Source organism: Aureobasidium namibiae (genome assembly GCF_000721765.1).
Source record: "Aureobasidium namibiae CBS 147.97 unplaced genomic scaffold scaffold_27, whole genome shotgun sequence".
Classification (NCBI taxonomy): domain Eukaryota; kingdom Fungi; phylum Ascomycota; class Dothideomycetes; order Dothideales; family Saccotheciaceae; genus Aureobasidium; species Aureobasidium namibiae.
In genome coordinates, this window is record NW_013581182.1 from 110,048 (window position 1) to 131,098 (window position 21,051).

Sequence of the window (21,051 nt, forward strand, 5' to 3'; positions counted from 1 at the left end):
GGCAACGAGAACTTGTACACAATACTAGATACTCTTCGCATGCTTCCAGATGGACATCATATCCGTCCCGTTGCCAAGGTCATGCGTGCGTGCTGGCGACCAGTGAGCAACTCGCACAAGACCAGATACTTGGTCAAGAGAGCGCTCATCAGATGCAATGTGTCCGTCCTCTGCATAGCTGACCTCTCTGCCAGGTTGCTTGAAGAGCTGCATGTATAGCTCGCTACTCAGACCATGCGGCGGCCCGCCTGCCTTTGGTGGTTTTGCCAATGGGAATTCGAGGCAGATCAGACTTCCATTTGGTGCTAGAAGCTCGCTCATCCGCTTTGCCCATTGAGGGCGTAGTTCTGGTGGTATGGCGCACAGAAAGGTGAAATCGTAGATTACATCGAAGCCCGCACCATTTGTGTGAGAGGACAGATCATCGTTGAAGAAGTCCGCGACAAGGAAGTTTCTTGAACCTCGACTGGTTGTCGTATCTTTGATGGGGTATCTCGCGTCGTCCTTGCCTTGCTCTGCATCCAGCTCTCGACAAGCCTCAACAGCTGTTTGAGAGATATCCAGTCCGTAAGCGTCATAGCCGTGGCTGGCGAAGAGCAGGACATCGTACCCGCGACCGCAGCCAGGGATAAGCGCTTTCTTGCGGCGCGTCTCCCCGCTCTGAGTGGACGAACCGAGTATGTCGCTTTTGTCGTTCAGCGCGTCGATTAGTGCAGGGTTTGGGGCGGAGCGATCCCAGGGTGTGGATTTTTGTCGCCACAGTGCATCCCATTGCTCAGTCTGGGCTTCTGTGGATTGTTGAAGAGGTTTCCCAAGGATGACCATGTTTAGCTGCAGTTTCCAGTCAGCAAGTGTTGACATGATGTCGGCATTATTGCTTTGTCATCGCTTTTTGCATGGCATATGCTTTGACGCGGCTCTGACGGCGTGGAGATATTACTTTTGGCTGACCTGTTGTGTAATTTCGCAGAATCCAGTGAGGACGGCGAAACACACAGCTGCGGAGTAGGAAAGGAGATAGCAAGTGCTTCTTTGACATTGATAACGCATGTCACAGCGATGATGACTTTCTTCCTTATATGTACTATTACTTCCACCATTGCGCTCTGGAACTCGCGCGGAGCTCTGGCCTTCTTCAAAAACCCTCCGAAGCTCCGTCGGAGCGTTGGTATGCGCCTCCAGCCCTAGGACACGCTCGTATTCGTATACGGATCATAACATATGCTTCCTAAAACCCTCCTCGGAGGCTTTCCTTCACATTTTGGGAGCTGTGCAGCACTTCGCCGTGGATTTCCGGATTGCTGACTCCGTACCTCTCATCTGAGCTGTTTGATCCGGCGAAGCAAGAGATGGAAGTTCACCCATCACAGCGACGGCTTTCGTGCGAGGCTTGCAGGAAGAGTAAAACAAAATGTCGACGGATACAAGCTGATGATCTGAAATGTGTACGATGTGCTCTTGCCAGTATAGAGTGCGATACTGGACAGCAGAGGAAAGTAGGACGGCCCAAACGGAAGGCGCTGGATCCAGCTTCCGCGTCTGGTTGTCGTTCTGCAAGCAAACGCCAAAAAGCGTCTACTGATCTAGAGGCTCATGGAACTCCTGCGAATGGGGTTGTATCAGTACAACATGTGGAAAATTTTTCAGAGAGTTTCGCAAAGCCTGCTCAAGCTCACATGGGAACCGATGGAGTTTCTCAGCATCTCCTCGATTCTCGAGCACGTGTGTCTACACGCATGCCAATGATGCCGGATCTGGTATCTGGGGAATGGCCTGCTACCATGAACGATATATGGTATGGCAACACACCGTATTATGCCCCTAGTAGTCACAATTTCCAAGAAACAACTCCAGATTCTCATTGCGGTGCGGATGCTGCCTGCTCTACAGCGGAATTCAACAGGAATTGCAGGCCTGGAAACCATCCCACATTGAGCTTATCAGACTTCATGAATCAAGTCTTGTCTTGCAACTCGCGCCCTTGGATGACTTCAGATCCCTGGATCACTCCTGATCGGACCTCGAAGTACCCTCTAATCAGCAAGAGGAGTCATCCTCTACCATTCGGCATAGGCAGACCGCCTACTTACTACATTCACGAAAACCAATTCTCATCCATCCCAGCGGATGCTTCTAGCAAAATTGGAAGAAATGACTCCACGATCACACTTCTCAGCATGGTTCAAGGTCTACAGCTCCGTAGCAACATAGTGAGACCTCACAGATCACGACTTGATCTCAGTCATCTTATACAGAGACACGGTCCTGTGTTCATTGGAACCTTCTCGTTGGTCGAGTACGTCATGGCATCTACGGAGCAACTTTTACAGATAGTGGCAAGTCTAGTCAACACATCGGAGCCTCTACTCGAGCCTAACGAGAAACTTCCAACTCCCCTCGTCTCGAGTATAATGGATGTGTACTGCCGCATTCTCTCATTCTTCGAACTTTTCCTTCAACATCTCACAAATGCAGCCGAGCGCATAGCAACCACCCCTGTGAAACCTATTCCTGGCCTGAGATACAATGGTCTAGTCTTGACTGGTGCTGGCATACAAGGCACATTGATCTGCAGCTCTATTTTCTATCTCTTGGGAAGAGCGGAAAGTGTTCTTGGGCTCGATACGGCATCCACCGGGAATGGGATCTTTTCAGCATGTCAGATTGTCATGCTGTATAAGAAGTTGGATAAAGGCGATGGTTTGGTCCAGACCCGAGGCATCATAAGGCCCGCAGATGTCAAAAATCTGTTTATGCGGGTGACCATCATCTTGGAGCAATTAGCATCGACGGAAACGGCGTGATGGATGGGGTTTTGCTATCAATCAACACAACATCCTTGGAAGTACACAAGGATTCGTAAACCAACAACCTTTCCGTGTGCTAAATTTCGTAGCTCCCGGTTACCTACACTCCTGTCTCCTGCGAAGCTTTGGAGCGCAATGCTCGCTGTGAAAAGGTACAGTGAATTCGGGATCGGGGACTTATCCAGAGGGAGCCTGGATGATACCGTGTCTCGATGAATACAATCCAGTTCTCGAGAACACTGTGCATTTTGATAGCTACACGCGTTGTACGTTTGCATATGGGAAGGAAGCGCTCTACCATTACAGATCTCAATGCGGTGGAGCGCCGTGTCGAAAATGATGCAAGCCTTTGACAGAAGAAACACTCTTTCTCCACTCGATCATTTCTCTGACAGCACCCTCAAGATCGTCTTATACATCTCATTCGGTGCAGGTGCGAATCCAAGCTTGGTGCTAGGCGACAGTGCGACACACACATTAACAGCTTTCTCGAACAAAGCAGTCAGAGTCTAGCACTCGTCGTCAGCACATCGGTCCATAAGCGGGCAAAACGCATCAGCGTAGGTCGAAGTCCACATACGGCGTTTCCTCTGAGTCCAAAACCTATGATGAACAGATCTTGGCGTTGTTCCGTCAACATTTTCTTGATCTGATTAATCGATTCTTCGGGCTGTTCGGGGTTCACATCCATACTTGAGCATTCGTAGCCTGCAGCTCTGGCTTTGTCGATTTCCTGTTTGGTTGATGAGCATGAGAGCGATGTTTTGGGTGCAGAGGTTCGCAGGTCATTCTTACATCTAGCACTATTTGTCTGTTGGTCTTTTGGATACCGAGTCTAGGTCCTACTTCGTAAGATACAGCGACGTGGCGGCCAAGGCCCGCGATGAGGATGCGCTTGGATGTTTGAGCCATAGCGAGTGGTGGAGGTATATTTTGAATTGGAAGGTAGAAGTGTTGATGATAGTTGATTCTTGTACAACTTCCACAAGAGGGTAAAGTGGTCGATTTATATACAGAGCAGAGCGCTACGAGGTTACCCATATGGCATAGAGAAGGGCGGAGGTAATCCTTCCAAAACCCATACCATGTACATGGAGGGATTGGAGGCTTTCGAACCCTTCGTAAGTGGTTCTTCGGAGGGTTTCACAATTGTATTGGGGCTAGATTAGCTCCCATTGTTATACGGACGGATTCCGTCTGTACTCCTCGCTCCTTACATCCCAACGATACCGTGCTTGGTCGTCAGGCCATTGTTCCTGGTGGACTGAATGCGCTGGATGCAGGAACACTGGGAGTACGATACAGATCGAATAAAGTCCATCCCTGTACTACCAAAGCATGTGTGCCTCATCGAAAGTGTTGAAATACATCCAACGTCGCGTATACCACACTTTTGCTCGGCCAACGGCTTCGAGTCGCTCTGAAACCGAGTTCGTCCAACGACATGCGCAGGACTCCACATGGCGTGATCTTGGTGTATGCTGCGTGGGACCTGGTGTTCAGTTTCCTGCAGAGATCGAAGCTTTGAGGAGAACTTTGTAAGCAGGAGCATGGACAAGAGTCCTCAACCCGTAAATTCATTGCTTCCAAGAACTTGCGCTTCCCCTTCCTCGTTGATATGCGACGGAGTCGGGGTCAGTCTGCCTCGAATTCAGCACTTATGAAAAGTTCAAAGACGATTCGTTTCTCGTGCAAACTCAGAACATGAAGGCTTTGCCTGACACTGATTGCATCATGGTCCAAAAGTCCGTGTCGGGATCCCCATTTGCCCAAACATCCTTCAGAAAACGCTCCATGATCTTGACAGATCCGAAAGAGAGATAGTCGCCAGCAATCTCCAGTGAGCTCAATACAGTCTGCTGAGCCTCAGGATCAATACAGTGAGTGCCTATCATCAGACATGGGAACAGTAAGCAATGCGCAAGCTTTCCAATCTCGGGGCCTTGTTGAAGTGCATCTATGCCTTCCTGGACGCTTTCTTGTACCAGCACATCGGAGATTTCAAGGCTGCAGAGAGCGCGATACATGTAGATGCGGGCGCTGGCTCGGTACGCTGAGCAAAAGACGGCCAAAGCATCGATAGACAGACTGCCATCTTCTGCCAAAGACGTTACTGACAAATTATCAAGCCGAGTTTCGGTCCTCCCAAGTGTGAGTTGAATCTCGAGTAATTCCCGTACTGGGACTGGAAGGCCGGTGATGCGGGCTTGGTGGCCGAGTTGGGCTAGTTGCGCGAACAGTGCCATGATATCGACAAAAGCGTGATCGTCACTGATGCCTGTCCACCATGCTTCGCCATCAGCTAGCTGAAGCCAGATATCTGGGCCGAGATGTGGTGCCTCTCCACCCATTATCGCGTAAGTCAGATCCATGGTGGCGTAGACTGAAAGTAGTAACGACATTGGCCCTGATTTGTTCGAAGAAACCTCTGTGAGGTGGTTTCCGTGTTGGAGAATCGCGCGTCCGCCACGAAGATGGAAAGCTGCTGCGGGACCATCCTCTTGCGGTTCTATGATACCATCCAGCATACAAAGCAAAACGCTAGAGGGGAAAGTGACGGCGTGTGCTAGATCGAAAGAGTCCTGAAGTCGTGTTCGTAGTGATCGTATAGCCGTCAATCGCGCTTGTTTGATCAGTGACAAAGTCTCATCCTGAACGGCATGATTCTTGAACAATCGATGAGCGTTTGCGACAGCGATGACTGCTTGGTGAATGGACGAGTCGGTGACAAGCCATGCTGGGTCGATACCAGGTCCGCCGTCCATAAGACTGAATCTTGGAAGGACCTCCCGGGAGAAGTAAAGCACTTGCCAATCGTCAGGCATCGATGGAGACCGAATTCGAGGTGGCGGTGTAGGTGATTGAACAGGTAGCAGTTGACCTGCAAAGCGTCCTCGAGCTGCGACTCCATTCGCCCACTTCAAGCGTACGCCATATTCGCATTTGGTACCAGCAGCCTCACAGCGCGCACACACTGGCTTTTTCACGTCGCACAAGACTCGACGGTCTTTACATCTCCAGCACGATCCTTCGGACACTCTGATTCGTTTGGGAGGCATCTTTGAGAGCTGATATCGTTGCTATGAATTCCAGATGCTTGACGATACAGATTGGTTATCTGACGTATCTGGACAGAGCTTGAGATGCGATCAATCTTCCGGTGCGAGGCCTGCAGTAAGACCCAGGACGTAGAGACGCATGCCGGGGTGGATGTAATGACGGTCGATCGAGACTATGCCGAACCGCTGGAGCCAGCTTATCCAGGCGTTGGAAACCATCAGCATGCTTGCCATAATGCGATTATATCAGGTAAGCCTTCCTATCGATATCGATATCTCCATGTGACCATTGCGAGCCAGTACAAGAAGAGAGAAGAAGTCCACCAGGCGGACGCCAATCAGCTCGCTTTGACCAATGGATCTGCTGGCCCACAGTTGAACTAGGCCGAGATTGGACATTGTTTTGACCACTCCTGCCTTCGGAACCTGCCACTCCACGCATATAATCGGCACAAGAGCTGGGACGCATACAGCATTGAACATATTGTCACAGTCGATTGAAAAACATACATATGATGCTCATAAGACTGGCCCGTCGATAAGCTCACTCTAGCTGAATCGTTGCGGCGAATGGCTGATAATCCTCTTCTCCCTTCCATTGGTCTTCGTACAGAGACTCGCCCATCTGCGACGCATCCATACCGATCATGACATCCCTAATACCTGTATTAGTTGTGACTGTGACTTTCGAGTTGGAATCAGACTTACTTGTCGGTCGCCAGAACTTCCCAGCCTGGAACACAATCAATCAAGGCGATAAGGATATACGAGACGCTGAACGCCCACGTAAACCCAATCAGGGCTTCCACAATCTGAACACCCAGTTGTCTGACATTGCCGTCAAAAAAGACACCGCCAATAATTTCGGTTGTCCCGTCGAGAGCTGCGATCCCCTTCTGCGCAAACAGGCCTGTTGCAATTGTGCCGACGAATCCACCGATACAATGGGTAGCAAAGGTGTCACCATTGTCAACCCACTTCCACCTTCTTGCCATATCTGTGAACTTGATACGCAGAGCTTGTCTGGAGATGAACGCACCAAAGATGCCGAAAAAGAATGCCGTGGACATGTCGATGAAACCAGCCGAAGGCGTTATCATGACAAGACCACTGATGGCGCCTAAGAAAGTCGAGTCCAGTGACCACTTGCCAGTCTCGTGGTAGGTCATGAAAGCCCAGGTGATCGCACCAGAAGCAGCACACAAATTCGTCACACACATAGCCATCACCGACTTGAAGTTGAAGGCAAGTGTAGTCCCGGCATCAAAGGCAAGCCAGGAGCCCCAGATGGTGACCAAGGCAAGCAATTGGCTCCACGTGTTGTGTGGTTTGTGTAGCACCAGATGAGCTGGTGATCTTTCTGCAGATTTGCGCGAGCGGAAGAGCGGGTGCGACAAATATATGCTCAAGGCTGTTGCTGTGGCTCCTGAGCACAAGTGAACGGGGCCACCTCCAGCGTAATCGAGGGCACCAAGTTGTCCGAGGAAGCCTCCGCCCCATACCATGTGTGCCAGTGGACAGTAGACGAATGTCGCCCAGAGCTGTGACCAGTGTAAGCTGTTTTTCCGCTTAGTAGTCACTAGCAGGAGATACTCACGAAGATGAAAGGGATAAGAGGTAGGAGTCTGCCTCTCTCGCAAGCACCACCAATTGCGATGGCACATACAGTGGCGCAGAAGATGAGTTGAAATTCGCTGAAAAGAATAGCAGGAATTGTTCCAACGGGCTCAGCCAGAACATGGAGGTGCATAAAGTGCTTGAGATCGCCAATGAAGCCATTGCCCTCACCATAGGCCAGTGAGTATCCGAATAGCCACCATTGAATCGTACAGACAGCGACAGCTAGCAAAGCTGGCATAAAGGAAGCCAGTCCACTACGTCGTGTGGAGTATCCGGAGTATCCAAGACCGACAGCGGGGATGATCGGCCAGCAAAAGACACTGCAGACGAGGATGAATGCTGAATCTGTCTTGTCACAAGCCTCCCAAGCTTTGAGAACTTCGGTGGCAGCGATCATGTTGGGCGACGAGCAAGATGTGACTTGTGAGAATAAACTTTCTATCCTCAACATGTCTTGAGCACCTTGATATATGTATTTCCTCCATAGCCGCAAACATGGAGATAACACAAGTGTGGGGTCGAGAGATAGCGATAAGGTCAGTGGTCAGAAGGATTGCCGTTTCGGGTATGTATCTTGGCCGGGGTAAAGATGGGCGATCTTACTTCCCTGTCAATGGACAGTTCGAAGTACACAAAGGTTCATCAGGCAAATTAGTTGTGACTGCTTGTTGCTGGTAGCCGAGATGGGCCAAAGGCTTTACAAAGCTGCGGTTTCGTCTTCGCTAAACAACGAAGTCCATCTCATCATCCGACAAATGTACAGTGTTAAAGTTAGGATCGACTTCAATGGTCTGTACTCGCATTCTTCTGTCCATTATATCCAAGGTCTCTAGGGATGGAGCCGAAATAAGTTCCTCCAGAGCTTCGCCCACTCCTGCTCGTCCACGACTTGTCAAGAACGTCCATTCCTCAGGCAACACGAGTGGACGATACTCGTGATCTTTCAAGTCCGGTCTGGCCTGGCTGAGGTCTTCAACTTCAAGCTGTGTTACAAATCGACAAGTCTTCTTGACTAATAGGAAAACCTCAGCCCAGGTACCACCACGTAGGCATGCGTTGGCGATTCGTAGATCAGTCAAGGTATCGGCATGCTTTACCAGGGTTTGGATGAGGACCAGGTATGATATCGGGGTGTACTCTAGACAGAGCGACTTCAGACCACTGGATTTAACAGATCCCAGGACAATGTCAGCGCGTTCAAACTGGCGGTCATTCAAAAGTGCTGGCTGTTGTTCCGGTGTGAGCCAGCTATCGCGGTTTAAATCATTACACCCCTGCCTGTAGACCAGATGCTCGAGCGAGCGGGCATACGACAGTATGTGCCCAGTAGATTGAGTTCCGGCATCGTCAAAGGTGTTGTTCAAGTCGAGAGACACAGATTTCAGGCTGGAAAACAATGCAAGGTCTTCCGAGCGCATCTCAGCTGTGTTGTAGCCTCTCTCGTCGGGGTCTATCGGGAGTGTGTCGACAGTCAATTCGATCTCGTCAAAATGCATCTTGGTGTCGAAGATTGCTTGAAGGCAAGGCTCCATAGTCGACTTGAAACACAATTCTGGTTCGCCATGAAAGTGGTTGTACTTGTCAAGAAACAAAGTGACCGGATCCCATTGCGACACTTCAAAGTCTGAGATGTCCAGGATGATCGGTGTTCTATAAGAGCGCAGTGCGGCAAAGGCGCGGGAAAGTAGAGCAACCGCATCGCCCGAAGCTTCCAGCTCGTATTCTTTGGTAGATCTGTTCATGGCATCTTGCATTTTTGCTTTCGCCCGCTTGACTTGAGCTGAAGTTGGAGGCGGTATCCTTCGCTGCATATCTTCAACTCTTTCGATAAGTGCTCGCATCTCTCGGGGGTGAACGCGGCCAGAGGACAGATGTACCTTACGGACATGGGGCCCGAACTGAGGATGCGCGCATATTTCGGCCAGCTTGTTTAGACTGCGTCGAGTCATCAAGGAGCAAAGGTTGAACATGTAAGCCTTTGCCAGGTGGGCGGTCGCGATAGAAGATATCCTCTTTGAAGACAGACGGAGTGCTTTCAACTCCTTCTTGTTGAGAGAGTCGCATATCTCATCGAGTACCTCGCCCGGTAAAGACTCCAGTCGTAATATCCGTTGATACGACATGATTGATGATCGCTGGTAGATGTTTGTGGAAATGGTGCCTATCAGGATTCAGAACCAGCGATCCGGCAGGGTGACGATGCGCTATGATCTCAGGAAACAGAACAATGTATTGTCCAGATCTGCAAAGTAATGGCTACTCGACCCAGCGACGATGAGACTACATGGTCGCGACAAATGCTTGGTAATCGTAGTGATTTGGCAAAAGTTTTTGCGCACTGACCGCACGCGGAACAGGGTCGCCCCATCTCATCAATGACTGAAGCACATTTCAGCCGTGATTGCATCGATTCAGCCGCTGACTACACGTTGATGCCTCTAAGCACGATGTGAAGTGTGAGAGCTCCGATATTGTGAGGCTTGTTGTTTTGTCCTGTCATCTCGTAGAGAGAAATGTTTTTTGGAATGTACAGTGCCGGTCTTTCGCAACTGCCCAATTTGACCGAGCTTGTGGGGACGTCGACCCTAGTTGAAGCGGCGACTTTTCCCTCTAATCAGGCCCTGCACTCTTCCTTCACCAACATGTGTATTCGAAACGATTGTCTTCATACTCGAAAAACAAGTCATCTCGAGTCTTTGTTTCTGGAGAGCGTTGCCAAGACCACCATGCCACGACATATGAGTCCTGCAAGTCGCACAGCGTGTGACACCTGAGCATCCAATGGCTCGCTCTCTAAGCGCCCACGTAGCGCTGCATATACCGGGCGATAGCCTGACCAACCACAACAAAGCGGATGCAAGATGAATGCAGGAACCTATGCGTGTGCTTCGAGGCATGGCCGCCATTGCCAATAAACGCTGCAAAGATGCTGCACGTCTTCACCTGGAAGCCAATGACCAGCCTGCACTTCTTGCCTAGGCTTCAGGTAGCCTGACCCGGCAGTCTCTTGGAACCCGGATAGGGATATACGACAGCGCTGCCTGCTTGCTGATATTGCGTATGAAACAATATTTGTGGCAGCCACAAGGTCTCCACTGCCTCGATTAAGCGCCAAGGTAGAGTGACTTAAGCATCTTGAGAGGCCCATTCCCAGACCTGTTTCTCTTTCTCAGAACTGCTGTTTTTGCGACTTTGTGTTTTGTGCCCTTTCTTTCCTCTGTCTTTGATTCAATCTTCGCATCCGCTGGCCGGACTGTCAACTTGCATATATTCATAATAACAGCAACGATTATACTGGGAGATCACCAAAAAGCCCGAGCAAGCATCGAACAAAGAAAATCACAGCAAAAAAAACGATACAACATACCTAATAATGGCGACATATGTTCTACCAACAACAGTTTATCAGCCACCTCTGCAGGTTCGGAGGGAGGCTCGTGTTACATTGATCGAAGATGAGGTTCAGATCAATTTGACCTCGTATCGCTATCCTTCAAAGCTCATGATCACTTCACCCATGGCCGACGACGTGCCCACACCCCGACCGTTGGCAGCAACCATCACACCAGCGACAGACGCCACTTCTGTAGTCTCGTCAATGTGGAGCCAACGCGATTCCAAATCGAGCTTTGACAGCCTCTACGATCTTACGGACAGTGAAGGTGAAGAAGTGCCCTTGAAGTTGTCTGCATCTGTCAAGAAGCATGTGGGAAACCAGGAACGTAGCAGATACCCCTCCATTGTCATACCATCTCCTTCCCAATGGCCGTCTATCCATAAGCCACAGGGTTTGTTACCTGTGGGTTTGTCGCCTGCCTCCAAACTGGCATCTTCTTCTGCGTTCTCGGTCTGGCAGACTCAGAGATTGAGGGTACCCAGTGGTACTTCTACACCATCTCTGGATGGAAGTTTGACGTCAGAGGAGCTTGCTTTGAGCAGTTGTCCATCGACTCCGGATCTCGCTTCGAGAGAGGAAGTAGTTGATGAATGGGAGCCACCTTGCCAACTTCATCCAGATGCATTCGAAACATTACACCAGCTGTCTCCGGAAGAGGTCGCTAGGGAAATGGTCATTGAGACTGTACTCGAAGTGCCCGAAGAAGCGTCGCTCGAGATGAGAGAAATAATCAAGACCACTCCCGTACGGCTAGACTTTGCTTTGCTGACAGTCGACTCTGAGGACCCAGCTGCACAAGATCCAATTTCTGCTTTGAGTGTGCCTTCACCTGGTGGCTTCTTTTCTTCACTTGCTCCAGTAGCCGCACAGACTTGGGCAATCCGCAAACCGGAACCCTCGACCAGCGTTGCGGAAAAGTTCTATGGTGTTCCCTGGCGTGGAAGCGCAAGTGAACAACATCAACGCGTGCGAACAACAACAATCGTCACTTCTGCACTTCCTTCCGGTCCACCTACGGCAATCAAGGACGTCTTTTCATCTATCGACCCGACAGTCGAAGTCGCAGAGATCATCCCCAACGTACGTTTGCCCTTGTCCAGCGAGTACAACGAGCAATATCAGGAGAAACTAAAACAGTCAGCGTTGGCTCACTTTGAACGCACAAAGGGTTGGTTAGAAGACCAGTTCACCATGGTTAGCAAAGAGGTCATGTCGCCAACTACGCCCAACATGACTTCGCCATCGCTCGTGTCGGCTAACAATAGTCCGTCTAAGAAGAGCGTGAGATTTGCGCCTGGCACTGCGCCATCACCAAGACCATCGACGAACACGACGACAACAGTCTCTGCGCCTGCTTCACCTTCTGTGGTTGTCGCTTCAGATGTTGACACAGACTTTATCTTCCTTGCCGGCTTCAGATCAATCATGTCTCGCCGTCATGCATCAGACGTCTTTGTTCACCGCCAATCTCGCCTCGAGACCATGCACATCCAGCGTCGCAACTTCCAGTCCGCTTACCTGCGCACGCTGCACAATGACTTCGAGATCGCAGAGCCCAGTCGGCCAGTGTGCAGTCGCCCAATTTCCACCATGCTACCTACCCCCTCGCCTGAAGACGACGAGAAGAGGGAGACTATTGCTGCTGTCGAAAGGGAGCGTCAGGTCCTTGAGCAAGTGTCTCCACAGTTCTGGGAGCTCGAAGCGCTGTCATACATCCGTGGCGGTGCCTTGCTGACCAAAGAAATTACTGCACACATGAAGTCCATCACCGCACCCCAGATCCTCGACTTCGGAGGCAAGCCCAATGCAGACTGGGGCTGGTGTATCGCAACTTCCTTTCCCACCGCCAAAGTCTGTACAGTCTACTTTGACGAAAGCACGGAAATCTTGGGAGCCCCTTGCAACCACGTCTCCGTCTACGTCGACAAGCCTTACTCTCTGCCATTCGCAGACAACACCTTCGATGTCATCTCCACACGCACCTTGCACTCGCTCCTCAAGACCGAACACTGGACTTCCACACTCGGCGAACTGCATCGTGTGCTCAAACCTTCTGGATACCTCGACTTCAGCCTCATCGACGCCCTCCTCAGCAACGTCACAGCAGACTGTTGGGGCCAAGTGATGAATGCAGAATTCGGATACAACCTGCAGCAACGCGGCTACGAACGAGAACCCACGAAGCACTTCTTGGAAAGACTTGAAGATGCCGGATTCAGGGATGTCAAGAGGATGTGGATGTTCTTGGGTATGGGTGAAGTGCAACCTACGTGGAAGGATGAGGGCAAGACTATCAAGAGTCCTATGGTCGCGCAGGCACCCAACCGTGCTTTACCTGCCAATGCTCTTCCTGCTCCTCCTGCTGCTCTCGTAGGCGTCAAAGGCGGCAAGAAACCTACCCAGACAGACAAAGGCACTGCTGCAAAGAAACTCACCTCTCCCAAGAAGTCCGCCGCCACAAGACCCACTCCCGCTACATTATCCAAAACATCCTCAAACTCTTCGTCAGCCCCTCCCAACTCACCTGACACGGCCATCAACGACGAAACCATCAAACCCGCAGGCACGATCCACCACCAAACCCCAATGCTTTCCCCCTCGGGCGAACCCCTCCTCGACGCCTCTGGCAAACCATCCTTCTACCCTCCAGCATACACCGGCAGCACCGCGGCCGTTGGCCCAGTCACTGGCTTGCTAGGCGCTAGGCTCTGGGAACAGTGGGTGTATAGGTTGGCTAGGGAAATGGGTGGGGAAGATGCGGAAGTCGAGGCGGTAAGGCAGGTCTGTGGTGTGCTTGAGCAGGGGGGCAAGGTGGGCAGTGGGGTGAGCTGTTTGGTGGGTGTTTGTAGGAAGGAAGGGTGATGGTGTAAGACAATGAGATGGGAGTGACGAGTGTGAAATTGAGATATTGAGGCAGTGGAAGTGTGATGGTGCACGATTTGAAGTGATTTGAAAGGTTTGGTCTCTTTTCGTCTGTCTTTTGCAATTTGTTTTACCTGTCGTCATAATATCCAACCGAGTCACTCCTTTAATCGAGGGTTTATGATGTCTTGCTCGATAACCGACATCTTTGCATGAGATAAGCTACGTGTGTTTCGCTTGCCTTGAGGTATTGCTGTGTAAGAAATCCCCGACTTGGTGTACCTCGCGCGTCGCGAAAAGTGAGAACTGATAAAAAGCCGAAGCCCTAATGCCATGTGACTAAGCAACGCTGGATCCAGGGGTGAGGCGGCAACATCATTCAGAACATGTGAGCCGACCAGACGTGACAAGCAGACAGTGCGTTGCTTTGTTGCGAGCCCTGCAAGGCGGAGGAGACACTCGAGAGCCACGCCTATCTACGTGAAGAAGTGATGATGGGCCTCGAAGGTGGGGGTTAAACAAGACATGATCGGGAGTCGTGCAATTGCTGGTTTGGAGGCAGTGTTTGGGGTCCATGTGTGTTGCTGCTATGAAAATGATGATGAGAATTGAAGGACACATGCCTGACATGATCGCAGTCTCGTGCTACATCATGGGCTGGGAGATTGGGCAAGTTTTGCTCGAGCTATTGGAGGGCGGGGCCTATACTCCGTCGAACGATCGTTGAGTATCAGTGTAGAGTGTGCGACTCCAGACTGCGTAACATGACCCTAGGTCTGCTCAAGAACGCTCGTTTTCTTTTTCATCTTCCTCGTGTTGCTTCTTGATATCGTGTGCCGATTTGTTAGCCTTGAGTCGCTCCTTTCGAAATGGCGGAGGGTAGTCTGGAGAGGTGAATAATCTAGGCAGTCTGCCAGAAAAGGTCTCGGGCACGACCAGATTCCAGTCGTTGGCAAAGCAGCGACTGCACATGTAGCGGTCGTGATTGGAACTTGTCTCCGTTGTTTCTGGACGGGACTTCTCTTTCCACCAGTGTTTCAAGAAGCGGAACCGATGACAAGCTGTACAGTGATGCTCGACTTTGTCATCGAAGCTGACAGGGGTGTGCGTCTTCCATGTGTAAGTGTTGGCTATGGTTTTGGAGCGACCGGAGAAGACCTGCTCGACAAGTCTGGTCGCACGCCGGATGCTCAACTGCTCATGCTGTAGATGTTCCACACCGGGATGCTTTTTGCGATACTCTCTGTTCTTTTGTTTCGTCTTCTCTCTATTTTCTGGTTTCCTCCCGAACTTGCGCTGGTAGGCCAGGAATTTCTGGGGCGAGTCGGCCCTGGCTTGTCGTTCACGAGCCAAGCGTTCTTGTCGCTGCTTGTCAGTCTCACACTCACGACAAGCTGTTCTGTACTCGTGCATACGAGCCAGACGGGCAGCTCGCGCTTCAGCAGTCTCATTCGCGCGCCGCAGCTTGTTGTACTGACGCTGTCGGAAAAGTCGTGCTTCTCGTTCTTGATCGTTCTCATTCGCAAGACGTGTCTTTTCGTACTGACGCTTCCGGGCTAGGCGGGCGGCACGCGCTTGTTCGGATTCTTGTTCGCGCTGGACTCTTGTGATGGCGATTGGGCGTGTGGAAGAGAAGGATACATGGCTGGGTAGAAAAGGAGTGCGTGTCCATGGTCGGAGACATGGTCGAACAGACTGTGAGAAGACCCAGGCAAAGGAGAACATGCTCTTGAACCACCTACAGGACGATGAAAACAAGGCCGAGGTGGACGGCGGACGTGACTCGGTGTCGGTCGGATACCATCCAGACATCAATCTGATAAGATGCGATACCATGACATGGGCGCTAACCACAAGCGGCAAAGAATCGGCCTCCCAAAAAGCTCAACCGCAGCGTCACGGTACGCGTTTCGATAGCTGTACGGCAGGGCTCCCGACAGTCGTCAAGTACACTGTGCCATGTGTAGGTGGAATATACCAGGGATACCGACTAGTCAGGGATACCAAGAAGCAACGACCACAATGACCTCTGGAGATTCAAAGATGGAAGAGTCAGTATCAGCGCGCCGAGTGGCCGCACTGACCGATCCCCAGCGTGCATCGGTGCACAGCTCTAATTTCCAACAAAAACAATGCCGCCGCAAACCGAACTTTCGTCAAACAACATCCGATGTGTCAGGAGAAAAATGCCTTGACTCGTCATGCAGATAACAGGTCGGGTCGTTGCTCTTGACCTGCATCTCTCATCGCAATCGTTTCCTACTCACACTCGTTCACACCCACTCTCATTCCATCATAATCGGCCGTGAAGATGGACATGCAACACCAAACACACAGAGAGTCGCCATCCTTCATCTTTACCAGAAGCACACGCATATGGGAACTTCTAGCCGGTGATATCACCGCTGCTGCTCTCTCCGCTACTCTGGTCGCTCCCACAGTGACCATCATCGACAGAGCCATTGTTGAAAAGGCCGCATCAAACCAACCTCTGCTGAGAAGTCTCCGTCATCAAGCCTGGTCGCTGCTCAAATCTCCCCGCCAATTCATGCTATCACTGCCATTCGGAATTGTCTGGAGTCTTTACGCTGGCACTTATGGAGTCGCCAATGTCGCAGAAACAATCTCAGAACGACTTACCCCGGAGCATGTTGGCGCTATCGTCGGTGCTTCTGCGTTCCTGGTCAATGTCCCCCTCGGAGTCTACAAGGATGTTCGCTTTGCTCAGATGTTCGCTCGGGTGCCATCCCGAGTAGCCAACACAGCTGCAGCTGCAGCGACTGCAACAGTCCCCATGCCCAAACTCCGTCCTTCACGTTCCGCAACAACTGTTTGGCTCGTACGTGACGCGTTGACGCTGTTCGGATCGTTTACCTTTGCGCCGCGTCTAGCCGCAGCTGTCCCGGACAACTTGGCAGTCTCCCCCCAGACCATCTCTCAGCTATCAGTACCCGCTCTGACGCAGATTGTTGCGACGCCGCTGCATCTACTTGGCTTGGATCTCACAACGAGACAGCACCATGTGCCTTGGATGGAGAGAGTCGTGGGAATCACCCGTTCTGGTTTGCTTTCTACCACTATCGTGCGATGCTTCCGTATCTTGCCTGCCTTCGGATTTGGATGCATCGGGAACACTGAGATGCGTAAAGCTTTGCACAAGCAGCATGAGCAGTATGACTGAACGGCATGTCCTGCCTCTATATTCGATACCGCCAAAACCCGAGAGAGGAAGCCGGCTTCCCTCCAAAATGTCAGAACGACGATTAGCGGTCAAAACATTGCCTTCAAAGGGCCGCTTAATTACGATAGACACTGGATCATCGTTCATGGCAGCTTTGACACTCGATCCCTACCCGATGCGTTCGCACCATCATAGCCAAGCGCAGAGACACAGGTGCAAGAGTCCGGAAAGCTCCAGTCTCACAAGTCACACGAAAGTCACCGACGACTTTGAAGACCATACCTAGCGGACTGCGATACTAGCCATCCTCTTCGGCATGGGTGCAGTCTATTATCAGCGGACGCGTAGGAAACTCCATGGCCATCGTGCTGTTCAGCACTCCAACCCAGCGCTCTTTCGCTAAACCCCTATGACGAAAACTTGATGATCACAACGTACATACCTTTTTCCTTTGTCATGACAGCATATCAAGACAAAAACTATTCTACACAAGATTACCCCAATCTACTTGACTGCATTCTAGACTATCTGATCATCTCTGGCTATTAACGGCTACCATTCAGGGAGGAATCATTATGTATATAGTCGCCCAGTGGAATGACCTTTCGCCAGAGATAGCTCCTATGATCGTCGTTCAAGTGATCTTCGGCGCGAGTTTTGTCCTGCCCGCTCGTTCCGGTGCAGGTGATCATGATATCCGGATATAGAGTCTCTCAGCCTCCACCAGGTAATTCTACACCACTCTGCGCCATCTGCCTCTACATGACTCTTTAACACCTGTTCATTGCGATAAAAGCTCATCGCAACAGGTGTTCATTGGTCCTGATAACTCGATGCGCCTGTCTGTCGAAGGATTCGGCGCGTGCCCCACATCCTCCGCTGCCTTCTCGGCAGAATAACCTTAATACAAACACCATTTATATCCAAGCACAAACAGCTTCCTTTCTTCAATATATTCTTTCGCCAGACGACACGCAAGACGACAACATAATGCCACGACTACTCAAGACGCTGGTCCTGGCTACTGGCTTCGCAGCTCCGCTGTTCAAATACCCGGTCTATGCTGCCCTCATCTTCACACTAACGATATTCTGGAACCACCTCTTTCCCTCACAAATCCCAAGTCCAGAGTATCTACTTCTACCGACCAAAAAGCCATATCTGGCAGCCTTAAAACCACTAGAACACCCAACACCAGTGCAAGGAGAGCACTGCCCAACCTGCTGGGATGAACTAGACGCAACAAACTCACCCACAAAACTCTCTTGCGGCCATGTCTTCTGCAATCAGGATATCCTCGACTGGATCAACTCTAGCAAAAACACATGTCCTGTATGCAAAGAAACTCTCTTCCAGCAAAGTATGTTCCAAGGCAACGACTACTACGCCGAAAAGGTCCACAAAGCCAGAATATGTCTTGTGGCAACGAGTCTCCTCATCTCCATCTTCCGTCAACCCATCGCTTTCATCGCCTGTAATCCCGCTCATCTCTCCCATATGCACTGGACTTGGTCCTACCTCAATCCACTCGCCTATCTCACCGGCTATGGCTCGATATTCAAGGATATCGGCGCCATCGCTGTGGCAATGGCTGATATAATGCAACTGCTTTCCGCCTACTGGGGCTACAAAAAGATGGGCGCTGAATGGTTTCGCATGTTCCCGGGCCGGTGGGAATGGTGGCTATTGAGTTTGTATTCGCCAATCAGTCAGATTAAAGGTCAGATTGATGAGTGTGGGCATTATGCGTGGGTTGCGTGGAGGATCTGTCAGTGGAGGTGGGAGGGCAGTCCGGGGAGTTTCTTGTTCTGGGGAAGCAGGGTGGTGTGGACTGAGGAAAATGGCGTGAGAACCATGGCTGAAGGCGTAGATGATTTGCTTGTGGAAGCTACGGCCGGCTGGAATGAGTTTGGTAATAAGGTCATATAAATGAAAAATAGTTTTGTTGCCGTCAGCTCTTTGACCCATTGGAAAAATCGGAAGCCATGCATATACTCTGTTGCTGCGCAAGTTCACCTGCCGAAACTTGACCGTCAGTGTGCTTGTTACAAGGATCTTGCTAGACACTGGTTCGCAACAAGAAACATCAGTCAATCGTCGTGGAGAAGTACATGTCGATGATCAGAGAGGCAGTCAGGTACAAATCATTGCTATAATGGGACAATGATTTGCCTCCTCGACACTCATAGCTTACGAACAGATAATGTTACGTGCCTTCCTTGTCTCAAAATATCGTCAGCCTATATTCAGTCTCACTTCGCCCACATGGCAAATTGAAATTGAATGCGAACCATGATCAGTAAGTTGTATATGATCTTACCATGACATATCCAGACGTCCGAAAAGTAGACAGCATCGCCATGACACCTGCAAGCTGCCCTACCCCGAAAATCGATCCAACGACGACGGGCATCAAGCTAAAGAAGCCACCGGAGCCGATGCCGTTCGGGATAGAAAAGAATATAAGAAGCCCGAGGGAGGAAGCGAAGGGCCAAAGTGCGAGAGCACTCAGTCCAATAAGAGCAAGCGAGATGAGTAGGCTGTTGATGGGCCCTAGGAAGGCATCGGCTCCAAACCCCATGCCGATACGACCAAGAGCGGAGGCGATGTTCCAAGCCGCGAGGATGGCAGCGCCGGTCTGGCTAGAGAGTCCGACCGATGCAGCATAGAGCGGGAGCAGGAATGGGGGGACAAAAAGAGGGAATGTTGCTACTGCTCCCATGAAGAGCATGATGAGGAATTTCACGTTACGAAATAGGCGCTGATGCTTACATGCGAGAATGACTCGCTGGCATAAGAGAGAACTTACCATGGTACTTCAGCCACTGTGCCACCGCGTCCCGCAGGGGCTTTGAGAAAGTAAGATGCTGGAAGGGAGATAGCCCATGCAGAAACCCCCAGAATTTTCAAGGCTGTCTCCAGACTAGTGATGCCGATCAATTTATCGAGGGTCAGTGCAATCACAGCAGAACCTATGCCTGCGCCAGCAAACACAACACCTGTCGCCAATCCTCTATTCTTCTTGAACCATAAAGACGGGACAGTTGCAGCTGGCTACGAAGATGAGTCAGGGATGCAAATGAGAATTGAATTGGACATACCAGAAACAACAGGGCGGCTCCGATACCGAACAAAACTCCTTGGGTAATGAACATGGCAGGCACTGATCCCGTAGACCAGCACGCAGTGACCTCTCCGAGGCCTAAGAAGAGACCTCCAGCAAACGCAGTCTTTCTGCAACCGAAACGCTTGATGATCCGTGCAACCACCATACCAGTAAGAGGAGACATTGCTGCACCTACAGATCCAATGAAAGACAAAGTCGAGACAGTTGCAAGTTGGCTCTCGATAAGATGGAGCTGCACAATACCGTATGAATATACCAGGCCAAGATATACAAAAAATATGGCAGAACCGGCCGCAACAGCTGGCCAGCCCTCCTTCTTGTCCCACTCATCGAAATTCTCCTGTGGGGTTGGTGGAGAAGTCTCATCCTGGCGCTGTTGGACAATTGGGATCTGGCTGTCCTTACCACTACGCTTGACCGGTTCGAGTCGGATAGCCTCGTTCCAATTGGATTGCTGTTTGGGCAGAGAGTGACGCAGGGTCACAGCAGCTTCTGTATCCGGGGGCATTGTCGGTGTTGGGCGTGCACTGTAGGGTTCCAGGAAAGACAGGAATGAGCAGGAAATTTTGGCAAAGAGAGGATTGCGTTCTCCAAGTTTGGGTGGCATGCATCAAATACTCGCTGAGTATACTCTTAAGAATCTTGTATGACTCACTTTTGCATCCTGGAGCGCAAAAGTCGTGGCAGTTGAACATCTTCAGCCAGGAAGAGATAGATAGAGTTCACCAAGCCTAGGGCAAGCTAATAAGAAATCGATTTCGAGGATGATTGAGTCACTCTTGTCGTATGGGAAAAGGTATCACCCTCAGGGCCGGAATTCGACCAACGCGAAAAAAACGGGACTATGACGCGACTATACACGTGGCTAGTACCGCCCGGGGTTTAGCTGTTGCCTGAAACGCGGTACTTTACGCCTAGTAGCGCGAGTAGTTCGCGTTGGTCGAATTCCGGCCCTGAGGGTGATACCGAGCTTGCTAATCTTGGCACCTAAGATCGTG

General features: G+C 50.9%; 11 protein-coding genes across 11 annotated transcripts; 4 read left to right on the forward strand and 7 right to left on the reverse strand.

Annotated features, from left to right (window-relative positions):
* Nucleotides 1–24: 24 nt before the first annotated feature.
* Nucleotides 25–825, reverse strand: M436DRAFT_58145 (S-adenosyl-L-methionine-dependent methyltransferase; the record flags this gene model as incomplete). Its single annotated transcript, XM_013567270.1, has 1 exon — nt 25–825. One exon carries the CDS (start codon nt 823–825, stop codon nt 25–27), a length of 801 nt encoding a protein of 266 aa, XP_013422724.1.
* Nucleotides 826–1,349: 524 nt separating this feature from the next.
* Nucleotides 1,350–2,804, forward strand: M436DRAFT_68038 (uncharacterized protein; the record flags this gene model as incomplete). The annotated part of the gene is made up of 1 exon (XM_013567302.1): nt 1,350–2,804. One exon carries the CDS (start codon nt 1,350–1,352, stop codon nt 2,802–2,804), a length of 1,455 nt encoding a protein of 484 aa, XP_013422756.1.
* Nucleotides 2,805–3,187: 383 nt separating this feature from the next.
* On the reverse strand, nt 3,188–3,719 carry M436DRAFT_58242 (uncharacterized protein; the record flags this gene model as incomplete). Its single annotated transcript, XM_013567289.1, has 3 exons — nt 3,188–3,316; nt 3,388–3,540; nt 3,603–3,719. The coding sequence occupies 3 exons, from the start codon at nt 3,717–3,719 to the stop codon at nt 3,188–3,190; spliced, it is 399 nt and encodes a 132-aa protein (XP_013422743.1).
* A 785-nt stretch (nt 3,720–4,504) lies between these two features.
* On the reverse strand, nt 4,505–5,866 carry M436DRAFT_58072 (uncharacterized protein; the record flags this gene model as incomplete). The annotated part of the gene is made up of 1 exon (XM_013567255.1): nt 4,505–5,866. The coding sequence occupies one exon, from the start codon at nt 5,864–5,866 to the stop codon at nt 4,505–4,507; it is 1,362 nt and encodes a 453-aa protein (XP_013422709.1).
* Nucleotides 5,867–6,410: 544 nt separating this feature from the next.
* M436DRAFT_58089 (putative ammonium transporter) lies at nt 6,411–7,883 on the reverse strand (the record flags this gene model as incomplete). Its single annotated transcript, XM_013567260.1, has 3 exons — nt 6,411–6,522; nt 6,575–7,407; nt 7,464–7,883. 3 exons carry the CDS (start codon nt 7,881–7,883, stop codon nt 6,411–6,413), a joined length of 1,365 nt encoding a protein of 454 aa, XP_013422714.1.
* Nucleotides 7,884–8,208: 325 nt separating this feature from the next.
* On the reverse strand, nt 8,209–9,609 carry M436DRAFT_86299 (uncharacterized protein; the record flags this gene model as incomplete). Its single annotated transcript, XM_013567320.1, has 1 exon — nt 8,209–9,609. The coding sequence occupies one exon, from the start codon at nt 9,607–9,609 to the stop codon at nt 8,209–8,211; it is 1,401 nt and encodes a 466-aa protein (XP_013422774.1).
* A 1,394-nt stretch (nt 9,610–11,003) lies between these two features.
* On the forward strand, nt 11,004–13,745 carry M436DRAFT_58119 (uncharacterized protein; the record flags this gene model as incomplete). The annotated part of the gene is made up of 2 exons (XM_013567263.1): nt 11,004–13,182; nt 13,447–13,745. The coding sequence occupies 2 exons, from the start codon at nt 11,004–11,006 to the stop codon at nt 13,743–13,745; spliced, it is 2,478 nt and encodes an 825-aa protein (XP_013422717.1).
* Nucleotides 13,746–14,525: 780 nt separating this feature from the next.
* Nucleotides 14,526–15,158, reverse strand: M436DRAFT_58224 (uncharacterized protein; the record flags this gene model as incomplete). The annotated part of the gene is made up of 1 exon (XM_013567284.1): nt 14,526–15,158. One exon carries the CDS (start codon nt 15,156–15,158, stop codon nt 14,526–14,528), a length of 633 nt encoding a protein of 210 aa, XP_013422738.1.
* Nucleotides 15,159–16,056: 898 nt separating this feature from the next.
* Nucleotides 16,057–16,926, forward strand: M436DRAFT_86302 (uncharacterized protein; the record flags this gene model as incomplete). The annotated part of the gene is made up of 1 exon (XM_013567321.1): nt 16,057–16,926. One exon carries the CDS (start codon nt 16,057–16,059, stop codon nt 16,924–16,926), a length of 870 nt encoding a protein of 289 aa, XP_013422775.1.
* A 990-nt stretch (nt 16,927–17,916) lies between these two features.
* On the forward strand, nt 17,917–18,855 carry M436DRAFT_58228 (uncharacterized protein; the record flags this gene model as incomplete). The annotated part of the gene is made up of 1 exon (XM_013567286.1): nt 17,917–18,855. The coding sequence occupies one exon, from the start codon at nt 17,917–17,919 to the stop codon at nt 18,853–18,855; it is 939 nt and encodes a 312-aa protein (XP_013422740.1).
* A 367-nt stretch (nt 18,856–19,222) lies between these two features.
* On the reverse strand, nt 19,223–20,561 carry M436DRAFT_58128 (putative monocarboxylate transporter; the record flags this gene model as incomplete). Its single annotated transcript, XM_013567265.1, has 3 exons — nt 19,223–19,693; nt 19,744–19,980; nt 20,028–20,561. The coding sequence occupies 3 exons, from the start codon at nt 20,559–20,561 to the stop codon at nt 19,223–19,225; spliced, it is 1,242 nt and encodes a 413-aa protein (XP_013422719.1).
* Nucleotides 20,562–21,051: the final 490 nt, after the last annotated feature.